Source organism: Hordeum vulgare, chromosome 6H (assembly GCF_904849725.1).
Source record: "Hordeum vulgare subsp. vulgare chromosome 6H, MorexV3_pseudomolecules_assembly, whole genome shotgun sequence".
Taxonomy (NCBI): domain Eukaryota; kingdom Viridiplantae; phylum Streptophyta; class Magnoliopsida; order Poales; family Poaceae; genus Hordeum; species Hordeum vulgare.
The window spans coordinates 324,204,622-324,224,866 of NC_058523.1; the positions used below are offsets into that span (position 1 = coordinate 324,204,622).

The 20,245-nt window shown below is 44.8% G+C and overlaps 1 protein-coding gene across 1 annotated transcript; it reads right to left on the minus strand.

The window, feature by feature from the left end:
- Window positions 1–1,462: 1,462 nt before the first annotated feature.
- On the minus strand, window positions 1,463–2,700 carry LOC123401643 (FCS-Like Zinc finger 15-like). Its single transcript, XM_045095484.1, has 2 exons — window positions 2,366–2,700; window positions 1,463–2,221 (listed from the first exon to the last, which is right to left on the minus strand). Exons 1-2 carry the CDS (start codon window positions 2,575–2,577, stop codon window positions 2,068–2,070), a joined length of 366 nt encoding a protein of 121 aa, XP_044951419.1. The 5' UTR covers window positions 2,578–2,700; the 3' UTR covers window positions 1,463–2,067.
- Between the last annotated feature and the right edge of the window lie 17,545 nt (window positions 2,701–20,245).

A 20,245-nucleotide genomic window follows, 5' to 3' on the forward strand; every position in this document is an offset into this window, starting at 1 on the left:
ATTTTGACTACACCGGGTAAAATTGACTAAAGAAAGCAACTAAGACTTAATATATCGTTGTTTATATAGATTGAATACTTGTGTACTGTCAATATGCAGTAGAAGAAATTAAACTTTAGAGTATATTGTACTATCAACATTCAGAACAAGAAATTTAGTGTTGTACGACCAAAATGATACGGTTTCGTCTTTGCTGTGCAATTTTAACATCAGGTTATCCAATGCACTCTTTGCAGTTCCACTAAAACTTCAGAGTATATTCAGAAGCAGGAATGTGCAAAAGATAAGTTTGAATCTTCCCCTTGCTGGCTGTTTTACTTTGCTTTATTCTTTCAAGATTTTTTCTTTCTGGTGGCATATGCATGTACTCCAATGGCAGTAATTGTCAAGGAATAAGCAGGGGAGCCTTTAATGGGGACTATGGCAGTACTAAAGATTGTTCTATCAGAAATAAACATCCATGCTGAGAAGTTGACAGTTCATTTTAGACTATACTAAACATTTTCTAATTGGAATTAAATAAACAAGATTGACAGTACTTAACGCTCCATGTCGTAGTGAACATTGCAGAAATTGATAGAACACTTATAACTGGTGAAAATGCTACAGACCATGAATGATTTCACAGATGTTTTTCTTCTCCCATTTTAGACCATAATAGTTAACAGAAATTTGTTTGTAACATTTCTACAGAGGACATGGTCAATTGTGTTTCAAATTACAGAGCAAGCAAGGTACACAGTGCAATGTAAATAAATTGTGTTTGAAATTGGAGCTTCTGGAGTACATTTTCGAACTGGCAGTAACACATGTAGGGGGGCATCAAAAGATTGGACCATGAGGACTGGAGTTTGAACAAGATGCAATTGATGTGAGAGAAAGAGACGTCTCTCATGCACTTTCGACGAGAAATGGGTTGGGGGTGTGAAATCTCAAGATATTGTACAAGCTAGATGTGGTTGCCCCTTTCTCGTATACATGCTTGTTTTCCCTCAGGGCAATTTAGTTCTAACATGGATTTCATTTATCATGTAAATTTTACGATCAAATTATGGATATGAATGTTTGCTTCCTTTTCAACAATTATTTCTGGTTTTGCTTCCATGCTTTCAATTTTATTTAATACTCCCTCTGTTCACAAATATATCAAATATTCTAACTTTTTCCGACTTGTATATAGACACGTTTTAGAATTTGTCTTTTTTCACTCATTTCAGTCATTATGTAGTCCATATTTAAATATTCAAAACGTCTTGAATTAGTTAACTGAGGGTGTACAATGGAGATCTTATTATTCAGCATGTTTTTTTGTCATGGTAGGTTAGGATGATAGTAAGACACTTAACTTGTCCTCTAACGGTCTGTCTGATGGGGAAGGAGATGTCCCATTGTGAGAAAGGACTGCATATGCTTGGTAGTTGTCAATATTTAGCAAGAGTAAACTGAAAGCATGACATATGTGTTCTTAAAAAGATCTATCATTTTACCCATGTCGCTAGCAGCGTATATTGTCCCGTGACAACGTACGGGCATTAAACTAGTACTATAGAACAACAAAAATCACAAGTCGCCAGGCATGTCAAACTCTCTAATCCTAATCACTCCATCCATATATACTTATCACATAACCACATCAAGCAGAGTACTTGCCGTCCGTGTTTTTTCCGATCTCAATGCATTTCATCGCTCATAGATCACCTCCCTCACCATGATTAACTAGTCTTCGTGCAGAAGCTAATCGCCACCGAGACGGATGGGGACAGACGTGATATGAATATATAATAAGATAACAAAAGAATAAAAAAAGTGTCGTCAGTTTACTGGATCCTGGTCCGCTTCAGGTGGGGCCAGCTGTCTGGCCGTCTTATCCGTTAGGTACGGCCACGAGACACGTACGCTCCCCGTCGCGTGTGGGCCCCGCTCCGACGAGCTGTCGCTAATGGCTGTGCTTAACTCCATTCTTTAAACAGCTCTCTTTTCTTTTCTTGTTGCTTTTGCACACGTAAGTTACGTGCTACTAGGAGTAGTACTATGTGCATCCGATTGCTTGATGTTGGTGGTAGCATATCAGTACGCGAAGCTGACGCCGCCGCCGGTGGCACGGCGTCCTGACCGCACGGCCGCGGTGGAGGCGCCCTTGGCGCAGTGGCTGCTGCCGGCGTCCTCGTCGATGAATATCTGCCTGCACCGGCACTCGACGCTGCAGAACGCCTTGTCACCTCTGCAGCACCATGGATCTAGCTATATCAGACATGAATGAATGGACAAAGTAGCTAGGAGTAGATCGGTTGTGCATGGATTAGGACTTAGGAGCAGTCAGGAGGTAGTACTAGTTTCAGCTGCACGCGCAGCCTAGCCAGCTAACCTGTACATGTAGATGTCATTGTTCTCGGCTAGATCCTTGTGGCACAGCAAGCAGCGCTGCAAGAAGGAACCCGTGCTTGCGGCGGGCCTCGCTGCCGGCGACCAAGGGGATGAGGAGGAGATCTTGGGGCTATGGAGGGTGGCCTTGCTGATGATCTTGGGCGTGGTGGAGTTGCCCTCGTGGGTCTCTAGGAGCACGCTCAGGCCAGCCATGAAGTGTATGCCTTTCTTCTCGCTAGTTAATCAATTTCAGCTCTCTCCTAAGCTACCCTGGACTTTCGAGTGTGAGATCTTTTCTTTGAGGGGAGGGGGTTGGTGCTTATAAAGGGTCAGGAGTGTGTGCGCTGCAGTATGGAACATGTCGAGCAAGAGTTTGTTTTTTCAGAAAATATAGTTGGGGAACTAGCCTGACGTGTCTTCCCGTGCGATCTTTCAACGGCCTTTCTTCTCCAACGCGCACAGTGAAAACATCCGCAAACAACCGTTCACACGTTGCAAGTCATCCAACACCACGGTACCTAATTGGTTTGTGGGTGCGTTCAATTGTCCAAAATCCCATAAACCAAACACAAATTAGAGGGTTTTGTGGGCGTTCAGATCATCGGTACGTACACGCCTCACCATCAGGTCGCACTCCTAAATCCTCTTCGCGTGAAGTGGTCGTCGTGCATTCATGTCGTCAGCCCACTACAAAGCGAACGTGACTCTCACACGACATTGATACCGGTTAGAGCGATAAGACCGGACGAGCGGTCGACGCCGCTTTAGTGCCGACGTGGCAATGAGAAGCCTACTTCGGCTAGTGCGCCACATTGAAGTCGACTTCCCGTTTGTTCATCTGGTCGCATCTATTTAAGCACGACTCCGATGCCGCCTACACCACATCGTCTCTCCTCTCTGCTCACATTTTTTTCTACTCCTCTCGGTCTCCGCTCACACATGTTCACGATGTCAAAGTCGTGGTTCTTCGCACCGGCAGGTGGCGGTTCCGGATCTACTTCCGTAAACAACTCTTGGCATTGTAGCCCTCACTCTTCGGGCCATCCATCTCCATGACGGTCGACTCCTCCAAGGAGGGACTCGTCATCTCGTCCGGTGACAAGGAGGAACAACTGACATGCCTCCATAGATGGAGCTCATGATCAAGCGATCGCTCTCGTACCGTGTTTCGGCGCCGTCCTCACCATTGAGAGCCCACGAGGAACCGACATCGCCACCTCTCCACCATGTCAAGACAGAGTCCGCGTCGCCATCGCATCAAGCGGAATAGGTGCTCCCCTCACACAATTGTGGCATCCAAATTGGATGTCGCATGAAGGATGAGTCGACGTCGTCGCCGCGCCAGGTTTGGCACGACAAGGCTATCAAGGAGGAAGTGCCCCCCCTCCCCACCGCAATCTCGAAGGCACATGTGTGCCTCATCCACTACCTCAGTGGCCGTGGCAGCGGCGACTCCTCTTTGTAGAGGATTGTCTCGGCTGAGGAGAAGATGACAAGGGAGGCATCATGGAGGCAAGGGTGCAATGCGGCGTGTCGATCGACGTTCACAAAGTATGACGTGGTGCCGACCTTGGTCATCGTAGACCTTGACCTACTTTGTGTATGAGTATACAATCATGTCATTTGGATTGACCAATGCCCCAACCTACGTCATGTATCTCATGAACAAGGATTTCATGGAATCTTTAGATAAGTTCATTATCGTTTTTATCGGTGATATACTTGTCTACTCCAAGACGGAAGAAAAGAACCCGAGCATCATCTAAGGATGGTTTTGGGAAAACTTCGAGAGCATCAGCTTTAAACCAAGTTCAATGAGTATGGATTTTGTCTAAAGGAAGTCGCATTTTTGGGACATGTCCTAACTATCGAATGATTAGCAGTCGATCCCAAGAAGATAGAAGCCATAACCAAATTGGAATGACCAACCAATGTTACTCAAGTCATAAGCTTCTCGTACTAGCTGAGTATCACCCCAAGTTCGCCGAAGGATTCTCTAGCATCACAAAGCCAATGATTCAACTTCTGAAGAAGGATAAAAGTTTGAATGGGCATCCAAGTGTGAAGGAAGTTTCCCAAAGTAGAAGAGAGGTGAGCCACCGCCCTAGTGTTGGTCACCCCAGATATTCACTAGGAGTTCATAGTCTAACGCAATGCATCTAAGAAAGGACTAGGTCTAGTATTGATGCATGAAGCAAGAGTCGTGGCTTACTTGGCAAGGCAACTGCGACCTCATGAGCAGAACTACCCTACTCATGATATGGAACTAGCAGTCATACTGCATGCTCTTAAGACTTGGCTACACTAAATTATTGGTCATCGCTGGGAAATCTACAGGGACAATAAGAGCCTGACGTACATCTTCACTCAGAAGCAACTGAACACGAGGCAAAGCCGATGGCTTAAGTTTTTCAAGGACTATGATTTGGGCATTAATTTTCGCTCCCGAAAACCAAATGTCGTAGCAGGCTCCCTAAGACGAAAGCCATGTGGCATGAATGCCTTAATCAAAGCAGCGCAACCAGCCCTCTATACGGAGCTTGAAGAGGTCGTCTTAGAGACAATCAGTAGTGGCGACCTCGCTAACCTTGAGGTTAGACCCGCATTGGTTGATGAAACCAAGGAAGTCAAATGGATGATCCTTACATATCTTGGATAGTAAGTTTGCGTGGTGTGTTATATCGGATAAAGGAACCCAATTCACCTCTAGATTTTGCATTGTTTCCAAGAAGGTTTGCGAGCGAGGTTATCCTTTAGCACCGCCTTTCACCCACATACTAGTGGACCAATTGAGTGAGTAAATCAGATACTCGAGGACATGCTAAGAGTTTGTATCTTAGCTTATGGATCCAAATGGGAAGACTGTCTCCCTTTGGCAGAGTTTTTCTAAAACAACAGTTACCAGTCCAGTATACAGGTGGCAACATTTGAAACTTTATATGGATGGAGGTGTCAGACCCCTCTCAACTGGTCAGAGCCAGGAGAGGACACAATTTTCGGGCGTCACATTAAGCAGAAGAACAAGTGCGGCTGATTTCGGAACACCTGATGACCGCCCAATCAAGACATAAGACCTACACTAAATCTCACCGTCGCCTCGCTCAAGGGAAATCAATGCTTCCATGTGGAAGGAATGCTTGCGCGAAGATATATCGGCCCCTTGAAAATTCACTGAAATGCAAGAAGTTCCCTACCAACTTGAGGTACTTACAGAACTAGCAAATGTGCACAACGTCTTCTGCATCTCTCAACTTCGAATACTTCTTCAAATACCCAACAAGGCAAATTTGTACAAGGACATTGCTCATTACATTATAGACCTTCATCCAAATCTCACTTATCATGAATCCCAGTCCATATCCTTTGTGAAGTTGATGTCCATCAAGTGCATAGGGTTGTTGTAGAACTTTCATTGTCATAAGTAGAGTGTCGACCCCACACGGAGCTTATAGGAAGGCACCACAAAACCCGCAACTACGTTGTCACTTTCACGCAAACACGTACGCACCCAAACTTGAGTTTGGAAATAGTCTACTCTATAAGTTCCTAGTGAAATTGGAATACAAGGGGTAATCAACTAAACTACTAACAAGAAGGTAAAAACAGGAAATAAAAGATGTTAGGTTAGTGGTGGAGCTGCTTGAGTAATAAAGCATTCTCGAGGGTTCTGGAATCACTACCGCATACAAACTATCATATCCTCTAGTAACTCGTCAAATGCATAAGTGGGCGGAGCCGGGTATAGAACACGTTCTACTCGAAGTAGACTTTGTGCCACGCACGCCACCATCTTAGCCCCCCCATAGGATTACTACTCATGATAATTAAGGGTTACCCCGTGTACGCGGCCTCTCTAAGGCTTCTCCATAACTCTGACGCCCTCGATTCAATCGTACGCTAAACATACACGCAAATGCATACGATCGAACTCAAGGACTCACGGGAAGATATCACAACACAACTCAAGACACAAATAAAACAATACAAGCTTCATATTACAAGTCAGGGGCCTCGAGGGCTAGAATACAGAATCTCGATAAACACACAAGTAAGCGGAAGCAACAATATCTGAGTACAGACATAAAACATGGGGTGCCTTAGAGAAGGCTAGCACAAAAGAAGACACGATTGAACGAGGCGAGGCCTCCTGCCTGGGAACCTCCTAAACTACTCCTGATCTTCAGCGGCCTCCACGAAGAAGTCACCATCGGGATGGCAGTCATCGGCAGGAAACTCCATCTCCGAGGCTTCAACATCTGGTCGCAGCAACGGATCAAGGGAAACAAAGGGGAAGCAAAGCAACGGTGAGTACTCATCCAAAGTACTCGCAAGACTTACATCAGAACTAAGCTAAGTATGCTTCAGTATCAAAGAAGGGGTGTTATATGTGGACTGACTGCAGCAATGCGAGAATAGAGAGAGAATGCCTAGTCCTATCGAATAATAGCATCTTCAGGGTCTTGCAGCAATAGACGAGAGTAGAGAAAGGTAACACAACTAATAGTCATATTGTTGCAGCAATATTAAAGTGAGGTCACGCCCAGAGATCCTCCCTCGACTCCCTGCGAGGAAGCAATCCCAGGGCAACAATTCCAGTTAAGTAACAATTGTAGTTGTATAAGATCAGGGCACAACTCCAAGTCGTCCTGTAACCGTGGACATGGCTATTCGAATAGATAAGTTCTTCCCTGCAGGGGTGCACAACATTCCCCGACGCGCTCGATAACACTCTAGCCGGACACACTTTTTTGGGTCATGCCCGGCCTCGGAATATCGACACGTCGCAGCCCCACCTAAGCTCAGCAGAGAGGCCAGCCCGTCGGTCTAACTCCTAAGCACAGAGGGTTCGTGGGCCCGATTGCCCTCCGCGCTCCTACACGATGCGATGGCGGCCGATGTCTGTACTAGCACCCCTTAATATAAGAGCGATGCATCTCGGGACCACTCGGGCGCGCGCCGCTACATCGCTGACATCTGAAGAGCTTCGGCTGATACCGCGACGTCGAGTAGCCATAATTCTTCCCACGCAGACGGTTAGTGCGTAATAAGGCCTTCCGACCAACCCAGATCAAATACCCAAATCCATTATCATTTTAATTAGGCCATCGACACAATCTCGCGGGAATCCACCCGTCTAACGACTAATCACCAATGATCTGAGTAACATGGTCGAGTAACTATGTGGTTGTAACATCGGGGGGAATCCGGGGTATCACCCTTGTTGGATTCCGAACGATGTATCCGTCAAGGTGGGTTTAGAGGAATCACCCTCGGGGGTCCCACACTTGAGGGGTTGCACGACAGAGGCATCGTCAGGAATGGTGAAAGAGGAATCACCCTCGATAACCACGACCGACTAGCTATACTACACATATATCATCAGGAGTACTTAGCGAGGTGTCACCCTCGGTATCCGATAGTATCTGTGTAGCGTCGTACAACTAAGGTGGTGTATGTGATGTGTCGGGTCTGGCTCGTCGATCAGGGATCGAGATTTGAAAACAAAGCGGGGCAACTGGACTACGGGGTCAGAAGGGATGACTGCTCCAGCTATACTAAACAGTTTTAGAAGTGCAGTACTGAAAGTAGCAGTTCATCAAAAATAGGCTATGCATCAGATATAGGAGCTAACTACAACAGTAGAAAAATACTAATGCAAGCAGGAGGAAGAAAGACATAGGCGATATAGGGATGATCAAGGGGGGGGGGTGCTTGCCTTGTTGCTCTGCGGCAAAGGTCCGGTCGGCAGGGTCGTAGATGTACCCGGCGGCAGCGTCAGTCTCGGGGTCTACCGGTAAGAAGAGGGGGAAGAAACAATAAATAATAGCAACAGGTGCAACACTAAGCATGAAATGGCAATATGTAGACTAGGCATGAGCTAACGCAGTAACATATGTCGCAGACGGGTCGGAAGAATACCTGACGATATTTTCCGGGTCTCAGGCTACTACGAGTCACAATGAAAACGATGGAAAAGTTCCATGTTTTCTATGCTAGGGACGTGTAACAAACGAATGGACCGTGTATCCGGGTTCGTCTCGTTCTGCTGATCAACTTTCATGTTGAAAATATTTTGATCTGACTTACGGATTATTTTATATTAATTTTTAAAGTTTTATTCAATAATTAGGAATTAAAACAGATTTAATTAAGTTGATTAAAAGCAATTATGACATTAGCATGATGTCATGCTAACATCAACAGTTAACTCGACAACGGACTAGTGGGTCCCATGCGTCATAGACTCAGTTTTTAGTTAAGATTAAATAGTAATTAATTAGATTAATTTAGTGGGGGACCCACGTGTCATACCCTAATTATTCTAATGACCTATTTAATTAATTAACTAATTAATTAAATAATATATATATATTTATTTAATAAAAACCTATTTTTATTTTTATATTTTCTTAATAACGTGTGGGGTCTCCCTGTAAGTGGGTGTGGAGGTTTGGCCCCACCGGTAAGTGCGTGGGCCACACCCCAATTTACACACACACATAATTGCATCCATACATAACATAACATATTTTCTTTTCTTTCATACATGCATATATACACAATACATACAAAATACATACTTGCATCTCATACATACATACATACACATATACATCTTTTTTATTTTTATCTTATCTTTCTTCTATCTAACATTTCCAACCCTCTCCTCCTCTCTGTTCGTGTGTGTCAACAGAGAGAGAGGCAAACTCCATCTACACCTACAGGAAACCATCGGCGCCAGAACGAGAAACTAATTGCCGGAACGGAACCGGGGCGGGAAACTGAAGGAAGGGGTGGGAGGAGCCTGAAAAAGGGCTCATCGGAGTTGCCGAGGAACAGGGCGGCGAGGCTCGGTGGAGCCGTTGAGGAGGAGGACGGGGAAGCCGGTGGTGCGGTGCGGTTGCGGAGGAGCTTCGATGGCCGGTGAAGGTTGCCGGAGGGCCGACCGGCGAGGAGGAGGCCTCCCTGGACGATCCCTCCAGGATCGAGCGGAGGGAGGGAGCTTGGGGCGATGGAGAGGAGTGGCTGGCATTGTATGGAGAAGGCCACCGGTGGGGGTGACGGGGGTGAGGGAGGCCGTGGCGAAGGGAGGCCGGTGGTGGTGAGGCTCGGCCAGGGAGGGGAGTGCAGGAGGCGACGGGGTTGTGGAGGATGGGGCCAGCCGCCGGAGGGTTAGGGCTCGCCGGGGCGGTGGGGGGGGGGGGGGGGGCGAGCTGGCGCGGTGGTGGTGGTGGGGGGGGGGCGAGCCGGCGTGGTGGCGCAGGGAGATGGGATCGGGAGAGGGGCGAGGGTAGCGAGGGGAGGGGTCGGTCGCTGGATCTTGAGGGAGTGGGGGTCTCGGTCTCTCGTGCGCTCGCAGGGGAGGGAGCGAGGCGAGAGGTGGGGTGAGGGGCGCTAGTCAGGGAGGTATCGAGGGAAAGGGGGGTTGGCGGCGGCAGGGGGAGCGAGTGGGAGGGCTCGGGCGTATAGGGTTTCCCTGGTGGGGGCTTGATACCCCACCCGGGTGGGCCGAATTGCAATTGGGCTAGCAGGCCCAAATTGGGGCCACGGGTTTTTTCCCTTTTTTATTATTTGTTTTATTTATTTTAATCTTTCTCTATATATATATATTATTTTTCATTTATTATTTTAAAAATATTTTCTTTTATTCATTTTTTATAGCTTCCCTTTTAAATATATAGGGCTTTAACAATTTCTAAAAATTCCCGGTTTGTTTTAATAAATCATATAGGGAATTTTCATATCTCTCGTGACATTTTTATTTTAATATCATAAAAGTTTTCTCGTTCGACTTAGTTTTAAACTTTGAATTTTGACTCGGTTTGAACTAATGCGAGGTCAACGATAGAATCACGGTGACGTGGCATCATTAGCGTGTGATCACTGTAGCTTAATTAAAATCGTCACTGTAGCAAAAGTTGAGAATGTCACAACTCTCCCCTACTAACAAGAATTCTCGTCCAGAGAATTAAGAGGTAGAAGGAAAGAGCTCGGGGTATTCATCATGAAGATGATCCTCGCGTTCCCAAGTGGTTTCGTCTTCAGAATGATTTGACCACTGCACCTTAAGGAACTTGGTGACTTTGCAACGAGTCTTACGTTCAGCCTGGTAGAGAATCAGACCGGATGCTCTTTATAAGAGAGGTCTTGTTGCAGCTCAAGCATATCATGATCCACTGCTCGAATAGGATCCTTGAAGCAGTGGCGGAGCTGAGAAATATGAAAGACATAGTGAACCTGAGAAAGGTTCGACGGAAGTTCCAATTGATAAGCCACTCTTCCACGCCTTTCGAGAATAGTGAAAGGGCCAATATAGCGAGGAGCTAACTTGCCCTTGATCCCGAAACGATGTGCACCTCTCATTGGTGTGACACGAAGATAAGCCTTTTCGCCAGGTTCATAGACCATATCTTGATGATGACGGTCATACTGACTCTTCTGACAAGATTCAGCATCCTTCAGATTCGCATGAATAATGCGGACTAGATCTTCAGCGTGTTGGGTATCATCCGGACCGAAGAGTGATCGGTCCATTGAACGGTGGCCCTGGAATTCCATACGAAGCCAAGTGTAGAGGATACTTTGGAGTCAAAGATGTACCGGAGAGTCAGGTTTTAATCCCGTGGAACTTTGGGTTATGGGTCCACCATGTGGGCCGGGAGTAGGAAGAGGGGTGACATATTATACGGTCTTGGTAGTATGACTTGTCAGAGGATAACCTGTCAGTTATGTTGCAACAACATCGCTACCAAGGGCGGGGGACGAATAGAACCATTTTCCTGCTTGTTGAAACGTGGCGGACCAATAGGCAAGGTCCTCGTCCACCGACGGCTACCGGAATGTTATCCACAATAGTAACAGGATTTTACTAACAGAGTGGTATACCGAGAATTTTACCTAAGCAGGGAATTAACACTGCTTAGATAAGATATGCCACAGGAAAGGTCAAACAGACCAATGGGAAGGAAAGTGTGTTCACACACACAAGTATTGAAGTATACCATTCCCGAGGAAAACATAGAGTATGGTATACATGATAGGTCATCCAATACATAACCATTTTGATAAAGAGGCATGAAGAATCATGATTTTTACCCATACCATGCGGTTTGGATAATTGATCAGGAACAATTTAGCATTGCACTGCCAATGTTCCTGTTGAAATTCGACGTACCACATCCGTGCTTCGGGATAGCATCGACATGGTCATCCGATAAAGGTCGGACCAATGGGTACACAAAGAGGATCCATGAGGAACAACTTATGAAATAAGTCATATAGTTTCCACATGAAAGGATGGCGGAGCTTACATATGGAAGAATTTATAACAATAGGTCATTCGGCCCGGTGTGCCAGACTAGACATCACCGTACCAGATTACATAAGACCAAAGTTATAATTATTGGAAAAATGTGCCAACCATCATATCTGCCCAAGATTCATATGTGATTGGTGTTAGGACACCTCAGGCTCAAGATACATGAGAAGAAAAGATGATGATGCAGGATTCTTAGGATATGAAGTACACGAGCAATCCTTGAATCATGAGTTCGACTTTAAGACATATGAACATGTCAAGACATTCGTGCCCACATAGAATTCTTACGTCAAAATGCAACTGAGTTCTGATTTGAGAACCCTCATCGAGGGTAACAAGGCTCCATGTGTAAGCCTCGATTAGCTCTTATGAAGGAACTTCTTTTCCCTTAATCAAATCAGTCAGTGGCTTGGGGTGTTAGGAGAAGTTATATGAAGTAAAGATAGCAAATCTTCAAAACATATAACACCAGACACATGTGTGAATGATTTGGGATGACCCTAAAGGAAGTGAAACAAAACTTTCACATATTCACAGCGGCAAGAGTGCACGTGAACCTTGGGAAAACACTCCTTTTATCAACATATCCTTCCTGAGCTAGGCACAAGGCTAATGCTTTCAAGAGCTTCACCGTTGCACCATGAATAAGTTGAGGGTGTGGCCGATGGGCTCGACAACAATCCCACAAGATTTTAACAGGGATGAATTTCCAAAGTTATAATATCAAGGAGATAGCATTTGTAAAATCAAATGGTATAATGTCGTATGCTCGAGGGAACAACAACAATTACACATTGGTCGAAGGGTGCACTCGAAGATATGGAACGAGTAGCACAACCAATGCTAGAATGGTGAGTCAACCGTCAACACACCAAGAATGAAACTATCAGTCATTAACTTCAGAGCGATAGGGTTGTTAGAAGTATTGGAATCACACATCAGCGTTCACTTGTCGGTATTCCGATTTGAAATAACACAGGACCAAGAAATGAATGCTGATGGCGATAGGTATTACTATATCAAGAATTCTTAATACGTGTGCAATTCTCACGACATTCTTGACATACCAGATAGTAATACTCCAAGGTAGAAGATAACATAAGCTGGATTAGCAAGGAACTCAAAGGACAACACAAAACATGATCAAGTTTGTGTAGGAGGGAAAGCAAAAAGGTTGTTGATGAAAACACAAATCATCGAGGGGCGAGGATGTCATTTCTCATCATGCATTCCATTGATACCCTGGAAGAGCTCAGAATGCTGATGATGATCGCGACACGTTTGTCGAGAAGTTTTTATAAAGATGTAATCATTTAGCGACGACATCAAGTAAAGGAATAATGAAGTGAAAGGTCGTCGGAACCACAGATAAGACTGCTAGCTTAGAATTGAGATTGCCTTTCAGGACAACCAACATGATGTGGAAAGCTCGATGCACGCTTAACGCACAGTTGGAATTGTGTCCCAGGGATGAAGGGTATAGATAGCATGGTCGAGCTCCAACATGACGATGATGATGTAGCTTAACAGCATGGAATGACATGATCGAGTACAAACTCGTAAACTAGGAAGATTACTAAAAGTTGTTGAATCGCAATGTGTACTCGAATCAGTTATGGATGTACTCGCGTGTCCAACAACTCAAACACGAGGAAACTGGAATAAATGAAAATATCATAGTTGATGAGGAGCTCATAAGAAGTTATATAGCTCTGTGAAATCCTCAAACTACAAGGAATAATACTCGGAGGTAGGCCAACATTATGGCTTGGACCGATGTATTGATCTGAAGAAGACAAGTACGTTAACTCGTCTAAGAATGAAATCAAGGTAGGACAACATGGTCGGAACCACGATTGCAAATGACAAGATCGCAGACACCAGATTAAACCACAGAATGAATGATTATTGGTACGAGAAGCTTCTATGGTAAGATCAACATCGTTTCCATGGGCATGAACACAAAGTTCAAGGTCGACTCCCACTTCATCAATGCATCACCTGCCATTTACTCCTCGCCATTGATCAGGTTGTAGCTTAAAATATTATCTGGCAAAACACCAGAAGAGCAAGACTCATGAAAACTCCTCGGATCATATTGTTTTAGGAATACATAGGTTCAAACCATCGGGGCATCTTAGGAACATATACCATACACTCCAAGAGTAATTAACACATGCTCGAAGAGCATGGATGACAAGGGCATAGGATACAACTCATCAGAGGTAAAAGACAAGATTTACCAATGGCATTATGTATCAGGGGAACAATATCACAATAATTTTTTGAATGTAAAAGATGCCATCGGATAATAACCCAGCAATGAGTCTGGCAGTCCACAAAAGACCTGATGTGAGTATCGGTACTTTATAAGAGGGAGATAGCATGCAACAAATTGGATTATAGAACATCTGAAAAATATCGATACTAAAATACCAAAGGAATTAGGATTTCCAGGTTGGTGTATCATAATCAGATGCTCCGATCAAATACAAACAAGTTGAAAGGACTTAGATGTACCATCCATCAAGGTTGATTTGCCAAGAATCAGCTCTGTTTGGAAGGACGTCTGAGCTGGAAAGCTAATTTATGAGTATAAACAAATGATTGTGTGCATTCACACAAAGGTAGAATCAATAAGATCGCAGGAAATTCACAAAAGGAATTTAATGAATGCGGCTAGACATATGGATTTATCCATAATGCAAGCAGGTGAGAAAGGTCATGAACAATAGGCTACTAGGGATTCCGAAAGATCGAATAGTAATTCGAAGAACTTTCGAAACCCATGACAACTGATGACGGACGAATCCTCGATAAGATAATTCATTGCTTCTCGTAAAACAAGAGCAATTGGAAAAAGAAGTATGGACGACATTTGTATGTCGTCATCCATAAGGGTTGACGGAGGAAGGGAAATCACAAGAGCGATGGGCACAAGTTCTCGAGAGAAACATCGGAGAGTATCATCGGAGTTCTCTGACGGATCAAGCCATCATCTGGAATACGGGGCTCTCCGAGAAGAAGTATATACGAGAACCTAAAGTTAGAGTTAGCAAAATCTTTAACCCGAAAGATAAGAGAGAGTAGAGCCCAGAGTATAGGAAAGGAGTAAAAGATACTAATATCACCCAATTGAGATGTGGGCCCGTAAGCCACAACATCAGTGTTAATAAAGTTTTTCAAACACTAGACTCAACTTCGGCTAAGGAAGTTGGAAAGGGGGCTACCTACAGGCAGTCGGCTCTGATACCAACTTGTGACACCCTCAATTCAATCGTACGCTAAATATACACGCAAATGCGTACGATCAAACTCAAAGGACTCACAGGAAGATATCACAACACAACTCAAGACACAAATAAAACAATACAAGCTTCATATTACAAGCCATGGGCCTCGAGGGCTAGAATACAGAAGCTCGATAAACACACAGTCAGCGGAAGCAACAATATCTGAGTACATACATAAAACATGGGGTGCCTTTAGAGAAGGCTAGCACAAAATAAGACACGATCGAATGAGCCGAGGCCTCCTGCCTGGGAACCTCCTAAACTACTCCTGGTCTTCAGCGACCTCCATGAAGAAGTCACCATCGGGATGGCAGTCATCGGCTGGAAACTCCATCTCCTGGGCTTCAACATCTGGTCGCAGCAACGGATCAAGGGAAACAAAGAGGGAGCAAAGCAACGGTGAGTACTCATCCAAAGTACTCACAAGACTTACATCAGAACTAAGCTAAGTATGCATCAGTATCAAAGAAGGGGTGTTATATGTGGACTGACTGCAGCAATGTGATAATAGAGGGAGAAGGCCTAGTCTAATCGAAGACTAGCATCTTCAGGGTCTTGCAGCAATAGACGAGAGTAGAGCAAGGTAACACAATTAATAATCATATTGTTGCAGAAATATTAAAGTGAGGTCACGCCCAATGATCCTCCCTCGACTCCCTGCGAGGAAGAAATCCCAAGGCATCAATTCCAGTTAAGTAACAATTGTAGTTGTATAAGATCATGGCACAACTCCAAGTCGTCCTGTAACCGTGGACACGGCTATTCGAATAGATAAGTTCTTCCCTTCAGGGGTGCACAACATATTCCCCGATGTGCTCGATAGCACTCTGGACGGACACACTTTTCTGGGTCATGCCCAGCCTCGGAATATCGACACGTCGCAGCCCCACCTAAGCTCAGGAGAGAGACCAACCCGCCGGTCTAACTCCTAAGCACAGAGGGTTCATGGGCCCACTTGACCTCCGCGCTCCTGCATGATGCGATGGCGGCCGATGTCAGTACTAGCACCCCTTAATACAAGAGCGATGCATCTCGGGACCACTCGGGTGCGCGCCGCTACATCGCTGACGTCTGAAGAGCTTCGGCTCATACCGTGACATCGAGTAGCCATAATTCTTCCCACACAGACAGTTAGTGCGTAATAAGGCCTTCCGACCAACCCAGATCAAATACCCAAATCCATTACCATTTTAATTAGGCCATCGACACAATCTCGCGGGAATCCACCCGTCTAACAACTAATCACCAATGATCCCAGTAACATGGTCGAGTAACTGTGTGGTTGTAACATGGGGGGGGGGAATCCCAGGTATCACCCTCGTTGGATTCTGAACGATGTATCCGTCAAGGTGGGCTTAGAGGAATCACCCTCGGGGGTCCCACACTTTAGGGGTTGCACAACAGAGGCATCGTCGGGAATGGTGAAAGAGGAATCACCCTCGATAACCACGACCGACTAGCTATACTACACAGATATCATCAGGAGTACTTAGCGAGGTGTCACCCTCGGTACCCGATAGTATCTCTGTAGCGTCGTACAACTAAGGGGGTGTATGTTCTATGTCGGGTCTGGCTCGTCGATCAGGGATCGAGATTTGAAAACAAAGCGGGGCAACTTGGCTACGGGGTCAGAAGGGATGACTACTCCACCTATACTAAACAATTTTAGAAGTGCAGTACTGAAAGTAGTAGTTCATCAGAAATAGGCTATGCATCAGATATAGGAGCTAACTACAACAGTAGCAAAATACTAATGCAAGCAGGAGGAAGAAAGACATAGGCGATATAGGCATGATAAGGGGGGGGGGGTTGCTTGCCTTGTTGCTCAGCGACAAAGGGCTGGTCGGCAGGGTCGCATATGAACCCGACAGCAGCGTCAGTCTCGGGGTCTACTGATACGTCCATTTCACATCATGCTTTCATGTTGATATTTATCGCTTTTGGGCTGTTATTACACTTCACGGTACAATACTTATGCCTTTTCTCTCTTATTTTGCAAGGTTTACATGGAGAGGGAGAATGTCGGCAGCTAGAATTCTGGCCTGAGAAAGGAGCAAGTTTGAGATACCTATTCTGCACAATTCCAAAATCCGTGATAATCAACGAGGATTTTTTTTGGGATTTATAAAAAATACTGGGCCGAAGAAGTACCAGAGGGGCGCCAGCTGGAGGCCACAAGCCTCCTAGGCACGGCCTCCCCCCTGGCCGCGCCTAGGGGGCTTGTGGTCTCCCACTTGGCCCTCTGGCTCCCCCCTTTTGCTACAAGAAGGGTTTCGTTCCAGAAAAAATCAAGGGGAGGCTTTTCGGAGGATTCGCCGCCGCCACGAGGCGGAACTTGAGAAGAACCAATCTAGAGCCCCGGCAGGACGATCCTGCCGGGGAAACTTCCCTCCCGGAGGGGGAAATCATCGCCATCGTCATCACCAACACTCCTCTCATCGGAGGGGACTCATCACCATCAACATCTTCATCAGCACCATCACATCTCAAAACCCTAGTTCATCTCTTGTAACGAAGCTCTGTCTGGCGACTCCGATTGGTACTTGTAAGGTTGCTAGTAGTGTTAATTACTCTTTGTAGTTGATGCTAGTTGGATTACTTGGTGGAAGATTATGTGTTCAGATCTTTGATGCTACTCATTACCTCTCTGGTCATGAATATGATTATGATTTTTGAGTAGTTACTTTTGTTCCTGAGGACATGGGATAAGTCTTGCTATAAGTAGTCATGTGAATTTGGTATTCGTTCGATAATTTGATGTGTTGTATGTTGCTTTTCCTCTAGTGGTGTTATCTGAACGTCGACTACATAACATTTCACCATTATTTAGGCAAAGAGGAAGGCATTGGGAAGTAGTAAGTAGATGATGGGTTGCTAGAGTGACAGAAGCTTAAACCCTACTCTATGCGTTGCTTCGTAAGGGGCTGATTTGGATCGACTAGTTTAATGCTATGGTTAGACTTTGTCTTAATTCTTCTTTCGTAGTTGCGGATGCTTGCGAGAGGGGTTAATCATAAGTGGGATGCTTGTCCAAGTAAGGGCAGTACCCAAGCGCCGGTCCACCCACATATCAAACTATCAAAGTAGCGAACGCGAATCATATGAACGTGATGAAAACTAGCTTGACAGAAATTCCCATGTGTCCTCTGGAGCATTTTACCTCCTATAAGACTTTGTACAGGCTTGTCCCTTGCTACAAAAGGGATTGGGCCACTTCGCTGCACTGTTTTTACTTTTGTTACTTGCTACTTGCTACAAATCATCTCACCACACAACTACTTGTTACCGATAATTTCAGTGTTTGCAGATATTACCTTGCGGAAAACCACTTGTCAGATCCTTCTGCTCCTCGTTGGGTTCGACACTCTTACTTATCGAAAGGACTACGATAGATCCCCTATACTTGTGGGTCATCAAGACTCTTTTCTGGCACCGTTGCCGGGGAGTGAAGCGCCTTTGGTAAGTGGAATTTGGTGAGGAAACATTTATATAGTGTGCTGAAATTTATTGTCACCTGTCACTATGGAAACTAATCCTTTGAGGGGCTTGTTCGGGGTATCTTCAACTCGAACGGAAGCACAAAGAGTTGCTCCTCAACCTGCTGCACCTACTAAAAATATTTGCTATGAATTTCCTTCGGGTATGCTTGAGAAACTGCAGGCTAACCCTTTTACAGGAGATGGAACATCACATCCAGACTTGCATCTAATCTATGTAGATGAAGTTTATGGTTTATTTAAGCTTGCAGGTTTGCCCGAGGATGAGGTCAATAAGAAGGTATTTCCCTTATCTTTGAGGGATAAATCATTGACATGGTATAGGCTATGTGATGATACTGGATCATGGAACTACAATCGGTTGAAATTGGAATTTCATCAAAAGTTTTATCCTATGCATCTAGTACATCGTGATCGGAATTATATTTATAATTTTTTGCCTCGTGGCAGAGAAAACATCGCTCAAGCTTGGGGGAGGCTTAAATCAATGTTATATTCATGCCCCAACCATGAGCTCTCGAGAGAAATTATCATTCAGAACTTCTATGCTCGGCTTTCTCATGATGATCGCACCATGCTTGACACTTCTTGTACTGGTTCTTTTATGAAGAGAGATATTGACTTCAAATGGAACTTATTGGTGAGAATTAAACGCAACTCTGAAGATTGGGAGCTTGATGAAGGTAAGGAGTCAGGTATGAATTTCAAGTTTGATTGCGTTAAATCCTTTGTTGAAACAAATACTTTTTGTGATTTTAGCGCTAAGTATGGACTTGACTCTGAGATAGTAGCTTCATTGTGTGAATCATTTGCTGCTCACATTGATCTCCCCAAAGAGAAGTGGTTTAAATATCATCCTCCCTTAGAAGTAAATGTAGTTAAACCCAATCCATTTGAATAGAAAGTCATTGCCTATAATGATCCTATTGTTCCTAGTGCTTACATTGAGAAACCACCTTTCCCTGTTAGGATAAAGGATCATTCTAAAGCTTCAACTGTGATACGTAGGGGCTACATTAGAACACTTACACCCCTTGAGCGAATTAGATTTGAACCTAGCATTGCTATTATCAAAGATCTCCTGTCCGACAATGTTGATGGCCATGATATTCACTTTTGTGAAGACGCTGCTAGAATTGCTAAATCACACGCTAGAGACAAACATAGGCCTGTTGTTGGCACGCCTGTTGTTTCTGTTAAGATAGGACACCATTGTTATCATGGTTTATGTGACGTGGGTGCTAGTGTTAGTGCAATACCTCAATCCTTATATGATGAAATTAAAGACGAGATAGCACCTGTCGAGATAGAACCCATTGATGTCACTATTCAGCTTGCCAATAGAGATACTATCTGCCCTATGTAAAACGAAGTATCCTGCTGATTTCCTCGTTCTTGCTACCACCCAAGATAGCTTTTGTCCCATCATATTTGGCAGACCTTTTCTCAATACTTTCAATGCTCATATTGACTGTGAGAAGCAAACTGTCACTGTTGGCTTTGAAGGTGTGTCACACGAGTTCAATTTCTCCAAGTTTGGTAGACAACCTCATGAAAAGGAGTTGCCTAGTAAGGCTGAAACTATTGCCTTAGCTTCTATTGCCGTGCCTCCTACTGATCCTTTAGAGCAATACTTGCTTGAGCATGAAAGTGATATGCATATGGATGAGAGAGATGAGATAGACAGAGTTGTCTTAGAACAATATCCTATACTTAAGAATAATTTGCATGTTGAACTGCTTGGGGATCCACCCCCACCAAAGGGTGATCCT

What these genes read in the sequence shown, in the direction of transcription:
- LOC123401643 (XM_045095484.1), bottom strand. Translation starts at nt 2,577, where the DNA reads ATGGCTGGCCTGAGCGTGCTCCTAGAGACCCACGAGGGCAACTCCACC. An exon ending in AATGACATCTACATGTACAG is followed by an intron (nt 2,222 to 2,365) that starts GTTAGCTGGCTA and finishes ATGGTGCTGCAG; the next exon opens with AGGTGACAAGGCGTTCTGCA.